Raw genomic sequence first — 19,250 nt, forward strand, 5'->3', positions numbered from 1 at the left:
TTCATTTCGTTCCGACGTCATTTTGAGGGGATATATTAAAAAAAAAAAAACATTTTATTATTAGAATTAATTGAACTGCTAGTTACCGTTCCTTAATTGGTTACAAATGGCGAATTTGATTATTACAGGCCGTAGTTTGGTCTTTAGTGGGTGGCAGCTATCGTTTCAGCCATGATCTGGCCTTTTGATCTATTAATATTTCAGTATAATCAAATACATAAAGAAAGATTACTGTAATATACTTCCGCGATAAAAAGAGCTACCCATGTTAAAATGTGTGCTCTCATTCTATTAGTCTATTAGTGTGACATATTTCTGTGAGCCAATAACATTATTTCTCAATTGTATATAAAATAGAGAAACCAAATAACCCCAACTCTTTACCTGTTTTTGCAACCTTTCGTTTGACTTCAAACTGAGTCCTTTCTTTGTACTTCTCTCCCTCCGCTGATGACGAAGTTTTGGATAAGATCAAGATTTTCATTTTGACATTTTAGCAAAATTCGGCTTTTTTGGAAAACGAGGCATAGAAAATTCCATTTCTGGTTACATTTGCATGTCTATATTATCGAGTCTAAATCTTTATTCTAAGCTTAATCTCCTTCTAGAAACATGTTCCTGGATAAGACTTTTATTATGTGCATAAATCTAAATGTCAAATTTTTGTCTATGACTCATTCCATCATCGTTAATGTCAACCCTGGCGTCAGTGATAAAATATAAACCCTAATATATACACATATATATATCCAGCCAATCATTTTTTCCCACTCTTGCTCATATCCATGTCACCGAACATCTCAAGTAGCAAATATTTCTCACATTTGTTTCATATTGAGTATTAGAGTTTCGTACAAACAAAATGTCAGCCGTCTTGGTGCTGTCATTACGAGAGCTTAATTACCTGGCACTCAAATGTCTTAATTAATTAGAGGGGGGCGCCTTCCTTCCAAATTTTGGCGTGCGACCCTGTTGCCGGTATTGAAATCCGAACTGTCATGTGAGATTATCTCACTTTTATAGCCGATGAAAATATCTTAGTTCAGTCAGATAAATTGGTGAAGAGGGAAACGGTGGAAAAAAGGATAGGAGTGTCACCTGATACCTCTATTTCCTCTGGGACCAAAAACTTCCGCATATCACTTTATTTATAACTATAAATAAAAAAACAAGTTTTTTTAAATGAAAGTAAGGAGCGACATTAAAACTTAAAACGAACAGAAATTACTCCGTATATGAAAGGGGCTTTTCCTCCTCGACACCCCGCTCCTTAGGCTAAAGTTTTTTATTGTTTTAAAAAGTAGAGTTGCGAGAAAGAATCAAACTTTAGTGCAAGGAGCGGGGTGTCGAGGAGGAAAAGCCCCTTTCATATACGGAGTAATTTCTGTTCGTTTTAAGTTTTAATGTCGCTCCTTACTTTCATTTAAAAAAACTTGTTTTTTTTATTTAATTTCTGAAAGTTTTTGAATTAATGCATGTCTGATTTTGGCTCTCCGTACATAAATTATTAAAATGAAATTTGCATATTAATTCTTTTTTTGGCTAAATGGCTTTCTCTTAGTTTTGATCAGACGATTTTGAGAAATAAGGGGTGGGGAAGGAGGTCTAGTTGCCCTCCAATTTTTCGGTTACTTAAAAAGACAACTAGATCTTTTAATTTTTAACGAACGTTTTTATTAGTAAAAAAAAATACGTAACTTAAGAACTAACTTACGTAACAAACTTTTATATTCTTATATTTTTGATTATATATATGAGGGGGTTGGTCCCCTCGTTAATTCCTCGCTCTTCACACTAAATCTTGTTTTATCCCAATTCTTTAAGAATGACCCCTGAATCAGAAAGGCCGTAGAATAAATAGTTGAAATTATTAAAAAAAATTAGCATAAAGAGCGAAGTATTTATCTCCTCCTAAATACCTCGCTCTTTATGCTAAAGTATTTTTAGAACCCCTCATATGCGCAATAATCTCTGTTCGTTTTAAGTTTTAATGCTTCTCCTTACTTTCAATTGAAAAAACTTTTTCATGTTTATATTTTCATTGTTTTTTTTTTATAGTAATGCTAGAATGTCCTGCGCCTTTTCATTGAAGTTCTCTTCCCCCATGAAAAATTCCTCCAAGGAAAGATCCTCCCATATAGCCCCTCCCCTGAACCCCACACCCAAACCAAAAAAATCCCCCTGATAACGTCGGTACACTTCCCTGTAACCATTACTGTATGTAAACATTGGTCAAAGTTTGTAACTTGCAGCCCCTCCCCCAGGAACTGTGGGGGGTAAGTCATCCCCAAAGACATAGTTATTATGGTTTTCGACTATGCGGAACAAAATGGCCATCTCAAAATTTTGATCCGTTGACTTTGGGAAAAACATGAGCGTGGGAGGGGGCCTAGGTGCCCTCCAATTTTTTTGGTCACTTAAAAAGGGCACTAGAACTTTTCATTTCCGTTAGAATGAGCCCTCTTACAACACTCTAGGACCACTTGGTCGATACGATGACCCCTGGGAAAAAAAACAAACAAAACGAAAACAAAGAAACACGCACCCGTGATTTGTCTTCTGGCAAAAAATACGAAATTCCACATTTTTGTAGATTGGACCTTGAAATTTTTTATATAGGGTTTTCTGATACGCTGAATGCGATGGTGTAATTTTTGTTAAGATCCTATGACTTTTAGGGGGTGTTACCCCCTATTTTCCAAAATAAGGCAAATTTTCTCAGGCTGGTAACTTTTGATGACAAAGACTAAATTTGATGAAACTTATATATATAAAATCAGCATAAATATCTGATTCTTTTGATATATCTTTTAGCATCGAAATTCCGTTTTTTAGAGTTTCGTTTACTATTGAGCCAGGTCGCTCCTTACTACAGTTCGTCACCACGAACTGTTTGATTAGTAAAATAAACATTTTGTTTATATGTATATGTTAAGAAATCAATAGTATTAATATTTAGGAGAGAGGGACTGTTGATTCTGAGATTTATTTTAATTTTGGAGGGATGAGGTCAGGGGTTAAAGAAGAACTTGTTTATTTGGGTGTTAAGTTTTGTGCATTAAGGAAGATGTTTTGCCATATAGATGATTTTAGTTTAAGAGGTAACAGGCTAATAAATATGATTTTGAGAAGTAAATTCGCTCAGCTTATGACGTGAGGATCCAGAAAAGAGTTTTTGTTCTGAGGTTTGGGGTTTTGAAAAAGGAGCTAAGCTAGAACTAGTTCAGCTAAGATATTTTTAAGAGAATCTTTGGCTTGAAGGATTCATTTAGTTCAGTGGCACTGGAAAGAGATTTAGGGCTTCTTACCTTAAGGAGTGCTAGATTGGTTAAAATGGCAAAATTCTGGGAAAAAATAATTAGGCTACCTAGAGTTCGGCTCCTTAAGGCAGCTTATTTGGAGAGCTTGAAGGACGGTAGACGTGGTTTGTGGCCTAATCAGTTCAAGAAAATACTCGACCTTTGCGGTCTTTCGAAGGTGTGGAACGAAGGAAAAGGCCCAATGGGCAAAAGCGTGAAAAAAAAAAACAATTTTTTCAACTGAAAATAAGAGCAACATCAAAACTTAATACGAACAGGAATTATAATGCATATAAGAGGGTTTTCCTTCTCGTCAATACCTCGCTATTTACGCTAAAGTTCGAATTTTATTCCAATTCCTTAAGAATGTTCCCTGAATTACAAAGGCCGTTTAATTAGAATAATTTGAAAGTACTAAAAAAAATTAGCTTAAAGAACCCCCCCATATACATGATAATTTCTTTTCGTTTTGAGTTTTAATGCTGCTCATTACTTTCAGTAAAAAAATGTTTCTTAGTTTAATTTCTGATTGTTTTTTAAATAATTCTGGGAAATCCGGCACCCCCTTCATGGAAAAATTGTTATTCCCAATGAAAACTTCCTCCATGGAGAGATCCTCCCACGTAAATCCCTTCTTTTGACCCTTCCCCCACACAAAAAAATCCCCTCCCGAAAAAACATTTGTATACTTCCCAATAACCAACACTATATGTAAACAATGGTCGAAGTCCATAACTTGGAGCCCTTCCCCTGGGGACTGTGTGGGATTAAGTTATCCTCAAAGACATAGTTATTAGATTTTTCGACTATGATTAACAAAAAGGGTATCTCAAAATTTTAATTCGGTGACTTCGGGAAAAAATTAGCGTGGGAGGGGGCCTAGTTGCCCTCTAATTTTGGACGCTTAAAAATGGCGCTAGAACTTTTAATTTCCGTAGAAATGAGCCATCTTACGATATTTTAGGACAACTGTGTCGATACGATCACCCCTGGGAAAAACAAAAACAAAAAATAAACACGCGTCCGTGATTTTTCTTCTGGCAAAAAAAAACAACAAAATTCCACATTTTTGTAGATAGGAGCTTGAAACTTCTACAGTTGCTTTCTCTGGTACGCTGAATACTCATGATTTGATTTTCATTAGGATTCTATGACTTTTACGGGGTGTTTCCCCCTCATTCATAGGCAAATTTTCTCAGGCTCTAAAATTTTGATGGATAAGACTAAAATTGATAAAACTTATATATTTGAAATTAGCATAAAAATCCAGCTCTTTTGATGTATCTATTGACATCAAAATTCCTTTTTGTAGAGTTTTGATTACTATTGAGCCGCTTCGCTCCTTACTTACAGTTCGTTACCACGAACTGTTTGATGTAGCCTACCAAAGATACCAATAGAAACACGTTTTCAATTGGAGAAGTAGGTCACCTGATTTCTGATTTTAGCCATTGCATTTCTGGCGGATACCCTTTGAGACCTAGGGGGCTGATAATGTATTTGATTATGTGATTGGGGAAGTGGCTCAAGGTTTATTTCAGGGATTACTGAAGTGTCGGCTTCTCTTTTTAGAAAACCAAATATGACTCATTTATTCTTATATCACCTTAATCTATGTTCAAAGCTAGACCTAAATGTTGGCATTTAGAAATTTCTAAGCTTCTCTATGGTGGTGGACAATACCTTTTTCATGCGAAATTAGCTTAGTTTGGTTAAATAAAACAGTATTGCCTGGATTATTAAATGTGCGTTTTGAGAGGGCAGAGTCAAAATTTTCTGGTTTTTCCGCTTTTTAAGGGTCCTTCTTGTCCTTCTATGAAAAGAGGAGTGGTCACTTCTCCACGATTCATGGATTCAGAGCTTAACTACTTTAGAGATATTTATTTGGGAATGGTTTTCCAAATAGTTTAATAAATTCTGTAATTGCAAAACATATTTTAGACCATATTTCCAAAAATATAAGGAAAATTAGTATTTACACTTACTATAGACCCGGAAAAACTATCAGTTCCCAAATCTGCCAAAGTAAGGACCCTATCCGATAGCTGAAAACTCCGTGTCTATAGAATTCCTTGCTCATGTGGTCTTTGGTACATCAGAAGAACTGATCAACGACTTACGGATAGATTGACTCAGTACTCTACCTCGATTAATAGCACCCTTACAAAGCGGAAAAACCAGAAAATTTTGACTCTGCCCTCTCAAAACGTACTTTTAAAAATCCAGACAATACTGTTTTATTTATCCAAGCTAACCTAATTTCGCATGACGAAGGTATTTTCCAGTACTACAGAGAAGCTGTTGAAATTTATAAATACCATCATTTTTATGTCTAGCTTTGAACAGAGATTAAGGTGATTTAAGAATAAACGAGTCATATTTGGTTTTCGCAAAAGGGAAGCCGACACTTCAGTAATCCCTGAAATAAACCTTGAATCACTTCCCTAATAATATAATCAAATATGTTATCAGCCCCATAGGTCTCAAAGGGTATCCGTAAGAAATACAATAACTAAAATCAGAAATCACATGACCTGCTTTTCCAATTTATTTAATTCTATTACTTTTGTTTGAGTGAATGAATTTTTCACTTGATTTTAGTGAATCGAGTGAATGAATTGATTTGAGTGTTTTATTTCTCAGTTGTTCGTTAGTATGCGCCGATGGCAGTTCATATTTGTTTGGATTTTGTGTAAATCGCGGATATTTTCGAATAATTCGCTTTATTGTTGTTAGGTATTTGATTCTATTCTTATAATTTTAGTCTTTTATTCAATTTTATTTATCTTTAATTTTTTGGTGGTTATTTTCGTTGGTTTTGTTGTACTTTCCGCATTTGTTGTTTTGATTTAGGTTTTTCCTTGACTATATTTTTTTGTTCGCACTGAAGAAGAGAGGTGGTCGTTCTCTCGAAATATTAACTTTGTGTTTTCTTCAGTATTTACGTTTGGCCTTTAAAAACCCCATTTTTGATCGTTTTCTTGCTTTATGTTGTGGCAAGCCAGTGTGGTTTAAGAAATTATCAGTGGTCCTAAAGTATCGAGAGACAGTTAAACAGAGAAGATCGGAGGTTCCAGCGCCCTTTTCAAATAGCAAAAATTGAGTATTAAATCAGGAGTTAAGTAGGATTGTGTTCTATCCCACTTTTTATATGGATCATTTTGATGGATTTTGTCATAAGAAGAACAGGAAATGCCAGGGGAGACCACGGAATCAAATGGAGGGGAACTCTCCTGGACTAAGATTGTGCTGATGATTTCAGCATCCTAGATGAAAGTGTGAGCAAAATGAATGAGCTTTTAGAGGTTTTGCCAGTTCAGGGTGATAGAATAGGTTTGAAAATAAATGTTAAGAAGACTAAGTTACAAAGGCTAGGAATAAGTGAAGATGAAAAGGTGACAGTGGGTACCGAAAAGTTTGATCAAGTGGGCAGCTTCACTTACCTTGGAAGTATTATTAGTAAAGACGGTGGGAGCTGTGAAGATGCTTATAAGTAGAATAGCCAAGGCTCAGGGTATTTTTACAATGTTTAAAAAAGTTTGGAAGAATAGGAAGATAAGTCTGCAAACCGAGATTAGAATATTGGAGGCTACAGTGATGACAGTGGTCAAATATGGCTCTGAAGCACGGGTGCTCCATAAAGCGGCTGATGATTTGCTAGATGTTTTTCTGAGAAATTACCTACAAACTGTTCTAAGTACCCGGTTGACTGACCGTATATCAAACGTGGTGTACGGAAAGTGTGGTTCAATAACGCTTTCTAGGGCTATAATGAGAGAAAGGTTGAGATGGCTATTACTTTTTTTCTTTAATGTGAAAAGCGAAAAATTTAAAATCCAGACTTCCAATTTATTGTCAGCTTTCATTGCTAGTAGATTTAAGGCTGCACTCGAAAGTGTTCTGTTTTTTGTCTTTATTGCCAAAATGGATTCCAGTATCCTTTTTCGGCGCTAAATGTCTTTACACCAATTAAAACATTCTTGGTTAATGCAAAGGGGTGTTTCTTTGAAGGGGTGATGCCGATCTGTGTTTCTTTTTGTGGGCAAGAGCCTACAGTCTTATCAAATTTCAAGGTTTGAAAGATTTCATAAAAAATATTGACAGTTCGGTTTAGGGTGCAGAGTAAGGCAAATCTTTGATTAGAATTAAGTTTCCCATGAATAATTGCTACTAGAATTGGTCATTTGTTCATCATTAAATTAAAAAAATGTTATTCGGAGGGAGCGCAGGCCTCTAAGATCAAGCCTCTCTTCAATAATGAAGACGTATACATGTACGCTTCACACTTATCATTTTCAGGGGTTTAGAGGGTTTTTCCAAAGGAGGTAGACTGGTGACTGAAATGCTCTTTTTTTTTATTTCCGCCTACTTTTCCTGGAGTTGGACTTTTCGAGTGGTTCTCTGGATGGCTGGGGAAGGGTCAGCGCTCCCTCCCATGTCTCTCTTCTTTCATTTTTATGTACCTTGTTTGAATGTCTAAGGATATTACGCTCCAACATGCAGCCCTGTATTGTTGGAAACTGTGGCAGATCATTTTAAAGTTTTCGATACTTCTGATTCGGTTTTGAATCGACCTCAAAAAATTTGTCACCGAAAATATCACCATCGAAAATGGAGGATTTTTTTTTTTTGTTCAACCAAGTTTTTGGTTCCCCTTACTTATCAAATAAATAAAACTGAATTACAACGGACCGTGTCCACGAGCGTTGTCCGCGCTTCGTGATAAGTGGTACCGGTTTTGTAACCAAGCTTGTGCCACAGAAAATTCTTTGTGGTACATCATACCACACGATGTCAGTTTCCATTTTACAATTAAATAAAAAAAAACAAGTTTTTTTTAACTGAAAGTAAGGAGCGACATTAAAACTTAAAACGAACAGAAATTACTCCGTATATATAAGGGGATTTTCCTCCCCAACGCCCCGCTCTGTACGCTAAAGTTTGAATCTTTCTCTTAACTCTACTTTTTAAAATAGTAAAAAGCTTTAGCGTAAAGAGCGGGGCGTTGGGGAGAAAATACCCTTACATATACGGAGTAATTTCTGTTCGTTTAAAGTTTTAATGTCGCTCCTTACTTTTGTTAAAAAAACTTGTTTTTTTTTAAATTTAATTTCTAAACGTTTTTGAATTAATGCATGTTTTGATTTTGGCTCTCCGCACATAAATAATTAAAACGCAAATTTAATTAAAATTTGTATATTATTATTTTTTGGCTAAATGGCTTTCTCATATCAGAAGATTTTGAGAAAAAAAGGAGCGGGGGAGGAGGCCTAGTTGTCCTCCAATTATTTGATTACTTAAAAAGGTAAGTAGAACTTTCAATATTTTACGAACGTTTTCATTAGTAAAAAAATGTAGGTAACTTACGAATTAACTTACGTAACGAACTTCTGTATTCGTAGATTTTTATTACGTATATGAGAGGGCTCACCCCCTCGTCAATGCCTCGCTCTTTACACTAAAGCTTAAATTTTGTCCCAATTCCTTAAGAATAACCCCTGAATCACAAAGGCCATAGAATAAATAGTTGAAATTACTAAAAATACTTTAGCGTAAAGAGCGAGGTATTACGAAGAGGTGAACACCTCATATGCGTAATAATTTCTGTTTGTTTTAGGTTTTAATGCTGCTCCTTACTTTCAGTTGAAAAAAACTTTTCATATTTATTTTTTCATTGTTTTTTTAAATAATGCTAGAAAATCCCGCGCTCCCTTCATTGAAATTCTCTTCCCCCATGGCAAATTCCTCCATAGTAAGATCCTCCCAGGTACCCCCCTCAAAGTCTCCCCCCCCCCAAACCAAAAAAATCCCATTGAAACGTCTATACACTTCCCAATAGACATTACTTTATGTAAACACCTGTCAAAGTTTGTAACTTGTAGCCCCTCCCACGGGGAATTTGGGGGAGTCGTCGTCCTCAAAGACATAGTTGTTAGGTTTTTCGATTACGGTGAATAAAATGGCTTTCTCAGAATTTTGATCCGGTGACAATGGGGAAAAATGAGCGTGGGAGGGGGCCTAGATGCCCTCCAATTTTTGGTCACTTTAAAAGCGTTCTAGAACTTTTAATTTTCGTTAGAATGAGCCCTCTTGCAACATTCTATTACTACTCTCTATTACTACATTCTATTACTATGGGTCGATACGATCACCCTTTGATCGGTTTTCTAGCAAAATAAATACCAATATCCACATTTTTGTAGATAGGAGAAACTTCTGCAGTCAGGTTCTCTGATACGCTGAATGCAATGGTGTGATTTTCGTTAAGATTCTATGGCTTTTAGGGGGTGTTTCCCCCTGTTTTCTAAAATGAGGCAAATTTTCTCAGGTTCGTAACTTTTGATGGGTAAGACTAAACTTGATGAAACGTATATATTTAAAACCAGCATTAAAGTACAATTCTTTTGATGTAACTATTGGTATCAAAATTCCATTTTTTAGAGTTTTGGTTAATTGAGACGGGTCGCTCCTTACTACAGTTCGTTGCCACGAACTGTTTGAAATGCTGGAAGAAAACTGAAACGTAAGTAAACTTTCTTCTACACTCAAATCTTCATCCTCTGTCAGGAATTTAAAAAAAAAAGTTAGACTTTCAAATGAAAATAAGGACCAATATTAAAACTTAACAACAGAAAATAAACTCTTCCGTATATGAGGGCTGTTGCCCCTTCCTATTCCCTCGCTCTTTACACTAAAGTCTTAAAGTTCTGTAAAAATAACTACTCATTCAGACTCAATCTTAAAAAATTTATACAAAAAGTTAAACTTTATCGTAAAAAGCAAGGTAAGAGGAAGGAGTGACCTCTCCCCCTTCACATACGGAATAATTTGTTTTCAAGCTTTAATGTTGCTCCTTACTTTCATTTGAAATAACTTGCAATGTTTTCTTAATTTATAACAGTTTTTCAAGTAATGCCAGGAAATTCATCCACCCCCTTTGAAAAATTCCCCTGCAAAATTATTCCAGGAACCCTTGTTCCCAAGGAAATATTCTCCTCTTTTAAAATCTCCTGCAAAGAATCCCCCCCTAAAAGCTTCTGTATCAAATAGTTCGTGGTAACTAACTGTAATGATGATTTTAAATAAGTAAGTTTCATCAAGTTTAGTCTTACCCATCAAAAGTTACGAGCCTGAGAAAATATGCCTTCTTTTAGAAAATAGGGGGGAAAACCCCCTAAAAGTCATAGAATCTTAACAAAAATAAAACCATCAGCTCAGCGTATCAGAGAACCCTACTTTAGAAGTTTCAAGCTCCTATATACAAAAATGTGGAATTTTGTAATTTTTGCTAGAAGACAGATCACGGATGCGTGTTTATTTGTTTTGTTTTTTTCCCAGGGGTGATTGTATTGACTCAGTGATCCTAGAATGTCATGAGAGGGCTTATTTTAACGGAAATTAAAAGTTCTAGTGCTATTTTTAAGTGACCAAAAATTGGAGGGCACCTCGGTCCCCTCCTACACACATTTTTTCCCAAAGTCACCAGATCAAAATTTTGAGATAGCCATTCTTTTCAGCTTAGTCGTAAACCAAATAATTATGTCTTTGGGGACGACTTACTTCCCCATAGTCCCCGGGGGAGGGGTTTCAAATTACAAACTTTGACCATTGTTTACATACGGTAATGGCTATTATGAAGTGTACAGACGTTTTCAGGGTGACGTTTTTGCGTTGGGGTGGGGGTTGGTCGGGGGTTACTTGGGAGGATCTTTCCATGCAGGACTTTATCGTGAGGGTAGAGAATTTCCATGAAGGGGGGGCAGGATTTTCTAGCATTATTTGAAAAAAACAAAGAGAAAATAAATAATTTTTTTTTCACCTGGATGAAATGAGTAGCATTAAAACTTAAAACGACCATAAACTATTACGTAAATAAAGGGGTCAGTCTCCTCCCCAATACCTTGCTCATTACGCTAAAGTATTTTTAGTAATTTCTACTATTTATTTTACGGCCTTTGTGATTCAGGGGTCATTCTTAAAGATTTGGGAGAAAATTCAAGATTTAGCGTAAAGAACGAGGTACTGACAAGGGGGCAAACCCCCTCATATACGTAACAAAAAATACACAAATATAGAAGTTCGCTACGTAAGTTAATTCGTAAGGTACATATGTTTATTATTAACAAAAACTTTCGCTTTTAACACTAGTTTCGTTTTTAAGTAACCAGAAATTGGAGGGCAACTAGGCCTCCTTCCCCACCCCCTTTTTTTATCGAAATTGTTCGATTATTACTATGAGAAAGCCATTTAGCAAAAAAAAATAATTTGCAAATTTCTCTTTAATTATTCATGTGCGGTGAGCCAAAATCAAAACATGCATTAATTCAAATACGTTCAGAAATTAAATAAAAAAAGAGTTTTTTTAACTGCTAGTAAGGAGCAACATTAAAACTTAAAACGAACAGAAATTATATTCTCCCCTCCGCAACGCTTCGCTCTTTACGCTAAAGTTTTTTTTTTATTGTTTTAAAAAGTAGAGTTGTGACAAAGAGTCAAACTTTAGCGTAAAAAGCGGGGCGTTGTGGAGGGGAGAACCCCTTTCATATACGGAATAATTTCTGTTCGTTTTAAGTTTTAATGTCGCTCCTTACTTGCAGTTAAAAAACTTGTTTTTTTTATTTAAAATTTCCCAAGAACGAATACTAGCCTATATGTAAACAATTAGCAAATTATGTAACATAGAGCCTTTTCCCAGGAGCCTTGAGGGGTTTTGCCATCCATAGGGGTTAATTACCGGACCTTTCAACTATGTTGAAACAAATGGTTATCACAAAATTTCAATCAAAGTTTCAGGGGAAAAAAGCTTGGTAGGGTGTCTAGTTGCCTTCCAATATTTTTGGTTACTTAAAAAGGCCCATAGAAATTCTATTTACCATTATAACGGGCCCTCTCTTGTTATTTTAAGAATATTGATTCGACACAGCCACCCATGGGGAAAAAGACCACACACAAATGAACACTCAGCCACGGTCTTACTTCTGGCAAAAAATTCAAAATTCTACATTTTTCTAAAATAGGAGTTGGAACCTTCAGAGTAGAGTTCTCTGGTATGCTGAATCTAATGGTAAGAATTTCATTAAGATCAGTTCTCTTTTTTGGGTATTTCCCTCCTTATCGAAAAACAGGCAAATTTGCTCAAGCTCATAGCTTTTGAGGGGTAAAATTAAACTTAATGAGTTTTGTATGTTTGGAATCATCATAAAAAGCCAGTTCTTCAGATGTTATAATTGTAGTCAAAATTCGTTTTTTTAAGAATTTCGGCTACTATTGGACAAATATGGACCACCATTTTACGTACCAAGATTCATGAAATCCTCGAAGATTCCTTTTAGTTTTATCTTTGCATTTAGCTAATATCTCTTTTCTTTGGAGGACCTGATGGGTTTCGAAAGTACAAATTGGCGAGGCGAATATAAGTAAAATATACATACTATACAAGAAATTACGGATTTTCCGAATTTACCATGTACTAGGACCTTCAAAGTCTTAAAAAACTTACAAGTGTATCACGCTGGCAACGCTGATGTTCAGTCATAGTTTATTTTCAATCATAGGATTTTCCCTTTGAAATTTTATAGCGGTGGTGCTAAGGATATGTATTACCTTTTTTGTGGCGAGATCTGCAGCACCATCAATAGCTTGATGCTGCTGCAGATCTATCGAAGATTCGTTTTAAAACGGTTGAAAAAGAATGTAAAAAAAAAAAATCATAAGGCTTAATCCAGTGGCGTAATTTTGTCAAATTCCTAAGGGGGGCACAGTTCGAGCCAATTTCCCAAGTCAATTGACAATGACAGTAAAAATTGAAAAAAAAAGCCACTTAGTACCATAAAGTTGAGGATAATAACTAAAGAAAACCCACCCGTTTCTGAGGATGCTTGAATTATACAGGCTTAAGTTGGTTCTGACAAGATTTTTGAAAGACACGAAATCTCAGCTGAGGGAGAAAACTGGGTCGTATGGGGAAGCGACGTCAGGGAGGGGCAGTTGCTTCTTCCTTCCCCATTGAAAATTATACCCCTTGCTTAATCAGGTGAAGCATTGCTTTTTAGCAGGGATTACGCAGCTGTTGTCTTATACAGCGAAAAAAAAAACGGTTGAAACTTCTTTCAAAGAAGATGAGTAATGCCGTACTGCTATAGCCTCTGCTGGGAGCTCTCCCACTTAGAAATTGATCGTTATATCACCGTGACGAGCAAAATTGCGAGTTACTCTGATCTTCTCAACTCTGGCAGGGTCAGTTCAGGCAATCTCCATCGCCGGGGAGTCGTATACAAAAATGAAATGCTACCTAAGCAATTATTACTTTAAATGATTTTGCTGATGATTTTTACTTTAAAGCAAAAAAAATATTTAAAGAAAAGAATGTACTCACCATATGGAACTGGCTGGAAGTTTTGGAAATCGTAAGCTCTCCAAGGGTTATTCTGTGCTGCATAAGCTGCTGATAAAGCTGCTGCTTGGAATGGTGTTGTCGGCATTCCTTGAAAAGATGCCTCACGATGTGTCCCAAATTGTTGTTGAATTGAGGATCCAAATCTTGATGCAAAAGTGTCATAATTTTGAGCATAACTTTGTCCTTGATTATCACTGGCACCATGAAAGGAACCACTAAAGTTCCCAGAGCCACTGTTATGCCACATACTTGCTGGATAGGGATTACCTGTTGAGGAAGATGTGGTTCCAGCAAGGACAGGACTATTGAAGGGCATTGGCAGCATAGGTCTTGAAAGGTTAGCACATGCATACATTGTTGTCAGGTCTTGTTGATAAGTAGCTGAATTTGAACTATTTGGAAAACCTTGGAACATAACTGGTCTGACTTCTGCAACCAAATCGATTTAAAAGGCACCTAAGAAGTGAAAAATTTATTTTTAATACTTTTTAAGCACTAATTTTCATATATTTTTTTTTTAAATTAATGTATCGATACTGTGCATGTCCAGTCAAGTAGCATTTGTTAGTCTACATGCTTCATCTGAAAGAGCGGAGCAGGGGTAATATATATCTTGTGCTATATTCATAAAACCCAATTTGGGTAAATAGGATAATTTTTTCCAAAAAAGAGTTTAAACAATGTTTTTTTTTTTGTAGTCATGCTACCCCTAGGAGAATTCTGATTGTTATTTGATTCACCGTCTAGGTAAATTCTTGAGTTTATGCATTGTTGGCCTGTTTCACCGAAAAATCATTAAGCCCATTCTTTAGCCTTAAGGTCTGACTTCTAAGATCTGACTTACATCTTTTTGCACAGATTACTGTTCTTTAGTTCATCATTGTTCTAAAATCTTATAGATCACTGATGTTAGCAAAAAGTGCAAAGAACGCCATTTTTCTGGCACATCGAACACTGATGAGAGAACTTTTATGATATACTCATCATTGCTCTTAGACCGCTGATCAGAGCAGAATGATGAAAGATGTTTGCAAAAGAACTGCATAAAAAGTAGATCTTGGTCCTAGAATTTCACTTTTAAGTGTTCTTTGTCGGAAGATGTAAGATCTTAGCACAATGATGAGTAAAACAACGGCCTCACTATCGTTTGAGAACGGTTTTTTTCCTTTTTTTTTAAATAAAAATTTACCATTTTTTTTATCTAATTGGTTCTTTTCAGAGCATATATCAGGTTTTTTTCTATTATAACTACTTTATAAATGATTTTCACCTAGGCACATCAGTTTGGAAGGAGAGGTGGCAGATAAGAAGAAGAGGGGCAATTGTGCTCGTCAAGGACTCCTCAAGATTACCTTTTTTTGGTATTTTCATTGAACAAATCTGTAAAACCACGAAATCGCTATACCGGGCAGAAATTCAAAAATATATCCCTCTCCCCTAATTTTTCTGGATTAAAACCTTTATATTGAACATTTGTTTTCTTTTTTACTGATCTAAACTTATCAAACAGTTTTTGGTAATGAACTGTTAGTAAAGAGCGACCCAGCTCAATAGTAACCAAAACTCTAAGAAATGGAATTAGATCAATAGATATGTCAAAAGAATTGGACATTTGTGTTCATTTTAAATATATAAGTTTTATTAAGTTTAGTCTTACCCATTAAAGGTTATGAGCCTTAGAAAACTTGCCTCATTATCGAAAAAAGGGGGAAACACCTCCTAAAAGGAATTTTGGAATTTTTAATTTTTTGCCAGAGGAAAATCACGGATGTGTCTTTATTTGTTTTTCCCCCAGGGGTGATCGTATCGACCCAGTGGTCCTAGAATGGTGCGAGAGGGCTCATTCGATAAAAACCCGAAATTGCTCCCCGGCTAGAATTTCAAAGATTTATCCCTTCCCCCTAATTCTTGTGAATTAATACCTTTATTTTGAACATATTCTCTTTTTGTTGATCTAAGCTTATCATCAGTTCGTGGTAACGAACTGTGAGTAGGGAGCGACCCGGCTAAATATCATTTGAAACCCTAAAACATGGAACTTTGATAGCAATTGACGCATCAAAAGATTTGGAATTTTACGCTGATTTTAAATATATAGGTTTCATAATGTTTAGTCCTAATTATCAAAAGTTACTAGCCTGAGAAAATTTGCCTTATTTTCGTAAAAAGCGGAAAATATCCCTTAAAAGCCATTGAATCTTAATGAAAATCACACCATCAGATTCAGCGTATCAGAGAACCCTAATGTATAGGTTTCAAGCTCCTATCTGCAAAAATGTGGAATTTTGTATTTTTTTCCAGAAGAAAGATCACGGATTCGTGTTTATTTGTTTTTCCCCAGACCTTACCTTAGACCTTAGATCCTCTAGAGTCAGGGGTGGGGCATAGGGCGTCTACAAAACCTCGCCAGACATCTCAAAGCTGATCTGCAGCCATGACGTCCTCCCACTGTGATTGAAGAGACATCGCCGCATTACTCAGGTCTTGGTCGTGCTGTCGTCGTAAGGTGTGTCTTGGTCGACCTCTTTTTCGCCTCCCCTCGGGGCGTCACTCATACACTGTATTCGGGAATCGATCCTCTGGCATACGGAGGACGTGGCCAAGGTATGTCCATCTTCTACGTTTCAGAAGGTCAGTGACTAATGGCTGACCGGTTCGTAGGCGAAATTCTATGTTGGCGACCTTTTCCTGCCACGATATATATATATATATATATATATATATATATATATATATATATATATATATATATATATATATATATATATATATATATATATATATATATATATATATATATATATATATATATATAATAATAATAATATTTATTTCTAACCCACTTAGATCAAAAAGATAAATAGTGGAGTAACAACTTGAAGAAAAACGAAAAAAAAAAAAAAAATGTGATAACAAAAAAAAAAAAAAAAAAAACGTGAGTCAACAATAGACATTAATCATACAAACGGATCAGACCGTGGTGAGGCGACAAACGCCGATACGCCGTTTCTGAGAGCTTTTTGTGTAGATCAGTCAGCTTCTCAGTAATATTCGGAAGATGGAACTTTTTGATTATCTTTCGATTCCTATACCAACTAGGATTCTCCTAAGGCACATGTTTTCGAAGGCTAGGACACGTTTTTCCAGTTGGATGTTTAGTTTCCAGCATTCACTAGCCTAGAGGAGAGTGGACATCACAATCAGGGCTGCCAAATTTTTTTAAGGAGTGTGTCATATTTTTTCCGAAAATGTGCTTTTTGTATCATCTCAGATTCCATAATGTGTCACAAAATGTACCATATTTTTTTGTTACAAGTGGTATCATATTTAATTGTCAAACCTTTATTTAGAGTTTTGAATATGTAATCTTTTCCAAATCAGTTCAAAAAGGAGTAAACTTAATCTTATCCTATGATCTTGGGATCATGACCTTTTTGTGACGTCATGAAAGAAATAGAAACATTCGATTAAATTAATGTTACACACTATGAATTTGTGTCTGGGTGGCCAACGAGGCAAGTTTACATTTATAAAAGTTTTAGGGACAATCAATTCCGACAGCAAATTGAAAATAGACTTTTCGTATGACGTCGTAATCGTAATCGGCTCTATGCGTAATCGACTTTATTGGCTAAGCTTTTTTTTAACTCAATATGTAAGCCATTCAACCAGCTTCAATCTAGTATTTTTGTCATATTTTTTGGTGCCTTTTTAGGCCAGATGGATTATTCTGAAGGAAAGACATCTCTGGAAATTTGTAATCTTTTCCGAGGTTGGATACCCCTCCTCTACTCCTAAAAATGGGAGTTACTGCTTATGCACACAGCTCTGGCAAACTGCATGCCGTTTAATTTTCAAACAGTTCGTGGTAACGAACTGTAGTTCGTTACCACGTAACCAAATAGTAAACAAAACTCTAAAAAATGGAATTTTGGTACCAATAGCTACATCAAAAGAATCGCATTTTAATGCTGATTTTAAATATATAAGTTTCATCAAGTTTAGTCTTATCCATCAAAACTTACGAGCCTGAGAAAATTTGCTTTATTTTAGAAAATAGGAGGAAACACCCCCTAAAAATCATAGAATCTTAACGAAAATCACACCATCAGATTCAGCATAGCAGAGAACCCTAACGTAGAAGTTTCAAGCTCCTATCTACAAAAATGTGGAATTTTATATTTTTTGCCAGAAGGCAGATCACGGATGCGTGTTTTTTTGTTTGTTTATTTTTTGTTGTTTTTTTCCCCAGGGGTGATCGTATCGACCCAGTTGTCCTAGAATGTTGCAAGAGGGCTCATTCTAACGGAAATGAAAAGTTCTAGTGCCCTTTTTAAGTGACCAAAAAATTTGAGGGCACCTAGGCCTCCTCCCACGCTAATTGTTTTCCCAAAGTCAATGGATCAAAATTCTGAGATGGCCATTTTATTCAGTGTAGTCGAAAAACCTTATAACTATATCTTTGGGGACGACTTACTCACCCACAGTCCCCGTGGGAGGGGTTACAAGTTCAAAACTTTGACCAGTGCTTACATATAGTAATGGTTATTGGGAAGTGTACAGGCGTTTTCAGGAGGATTTTTTCGTTGGAGGCAGGGGTTGAGAAGAGGTGTATATGCTGGGGAAACTTTCCATCGAGGAATTTGTCATGGGGGAAGAAAATTTCCATGAAGGGAGCGCAGAATTTACTAGCATTACTTAAAAAAACAATGAAATAATTAATATGAAATTTTTTTCAGCTGGAAGTAAGGAGCAGCATTAAAACTTAAAACGAACAGAAATTATTGCCCATATGAGGGGCTCACCTCATCCTAATACCTTGCTCTTTACGCTAAAGTATTCTTAGTAATTTCAACTATTTATTCTGCGGCTTTTGTGATTCAGGGGTCATTCTTAATGAATTGGGACAAAATTTAAACTTTAGTGCAAAGAGCGAGGTACTGACGAGGGGGCGAACCCCCTCATATATGTAATAAAAACATGAGAATACAAAAGTTCTTTATGAAAGCTAATTTATAAGTTACGTATATCTTTTACTTATAAAAAGATTCGTAAAAAATTAAAAGTTCTAGTTGCCTTTTTAATTAAACGAAAATCGGAGGGCAACTAGGCTTCCTCCCCCGCTTTTTTTCTCAAAATCATTCGATCAAAATTATGAGAAAGCCATTTAGCAAAAAAAATAAATATACAAGTTTCGTTTTAATTATTCCTCTGCGGAGAGCCAAAATCAAAACATGCATTGATTCAAAAACGTTCAGAAATTAAATAAAAAAACAAGTTTTTTAAATGAAAGTAAGGAGCGACATTAAAACTTAAAACGAACAGAAATTACTCCGTATATGAAAGGGGCTTTTCCTTCTCAACGCCCCGCTCTTTACGCTAAAGTTTTTTACTGTTTTAAAATGTAGAGTTAAGAGAAAGAGTCAAACTCTAGCGTAAAGAGCGGGGCGTTGAGAAGGAAAAGCCCCTTTCATATACGGACTAATGAATTCTGTTCGTTTTAAGTTTTAATGTCGCTCCTTACTTTCATTTAAAAAACTTGTTTTTTTATTTAA

General features: G+C 35.7%; 1 protein-coding gene and 1 long non-coding RNA gene across 2 annotated transcripts in view; one reads left to right on the forward strand and one right to left on the reverse strand.

Annotated features, from left to right (window-relative positions):
- The window catches only part of LOC136030916 (uncharacterized), a 145,656-nt gene that overhangs the window by 32,117 nt on the left and 94,289 nt on the right, over positions 1–19,250 (forward strand). The window lies entirely within an intron of this gene.
- LOC136030914 (GATA-binding factor A-like) overlaps positions 1–19,250 on the reverse strand; it is a 69,370-nt gene that overhangs the window by 20,224 nt on the left and 29,896 nt on the right. The window contains exon 2 of the mRNA XM_065710020.1: positions 13,675–14,151. Coding sequence (XP_065566092.1) covers positions 13,675–14,110 — 436 coding nt within the window. The 5' untranslated portion in view covers positions 14,111–14,151. The remainder of the gene's footprint in view (positions 1–13,674; positions 14,152–19,250) is intronic.

This window comes from Artemia franciscana, chromosome 9, assembly GCF_032884065.1.
Source record: "Artemia franciscana chromosome 9, ASM3288406v1, whole genome shotgun sequence".
NCBI lineage: Eukaryota > Metazoa > Arthropoda > Branchiopoda > Anostraca > Artemiidae > Artemia > Artemia franciscana.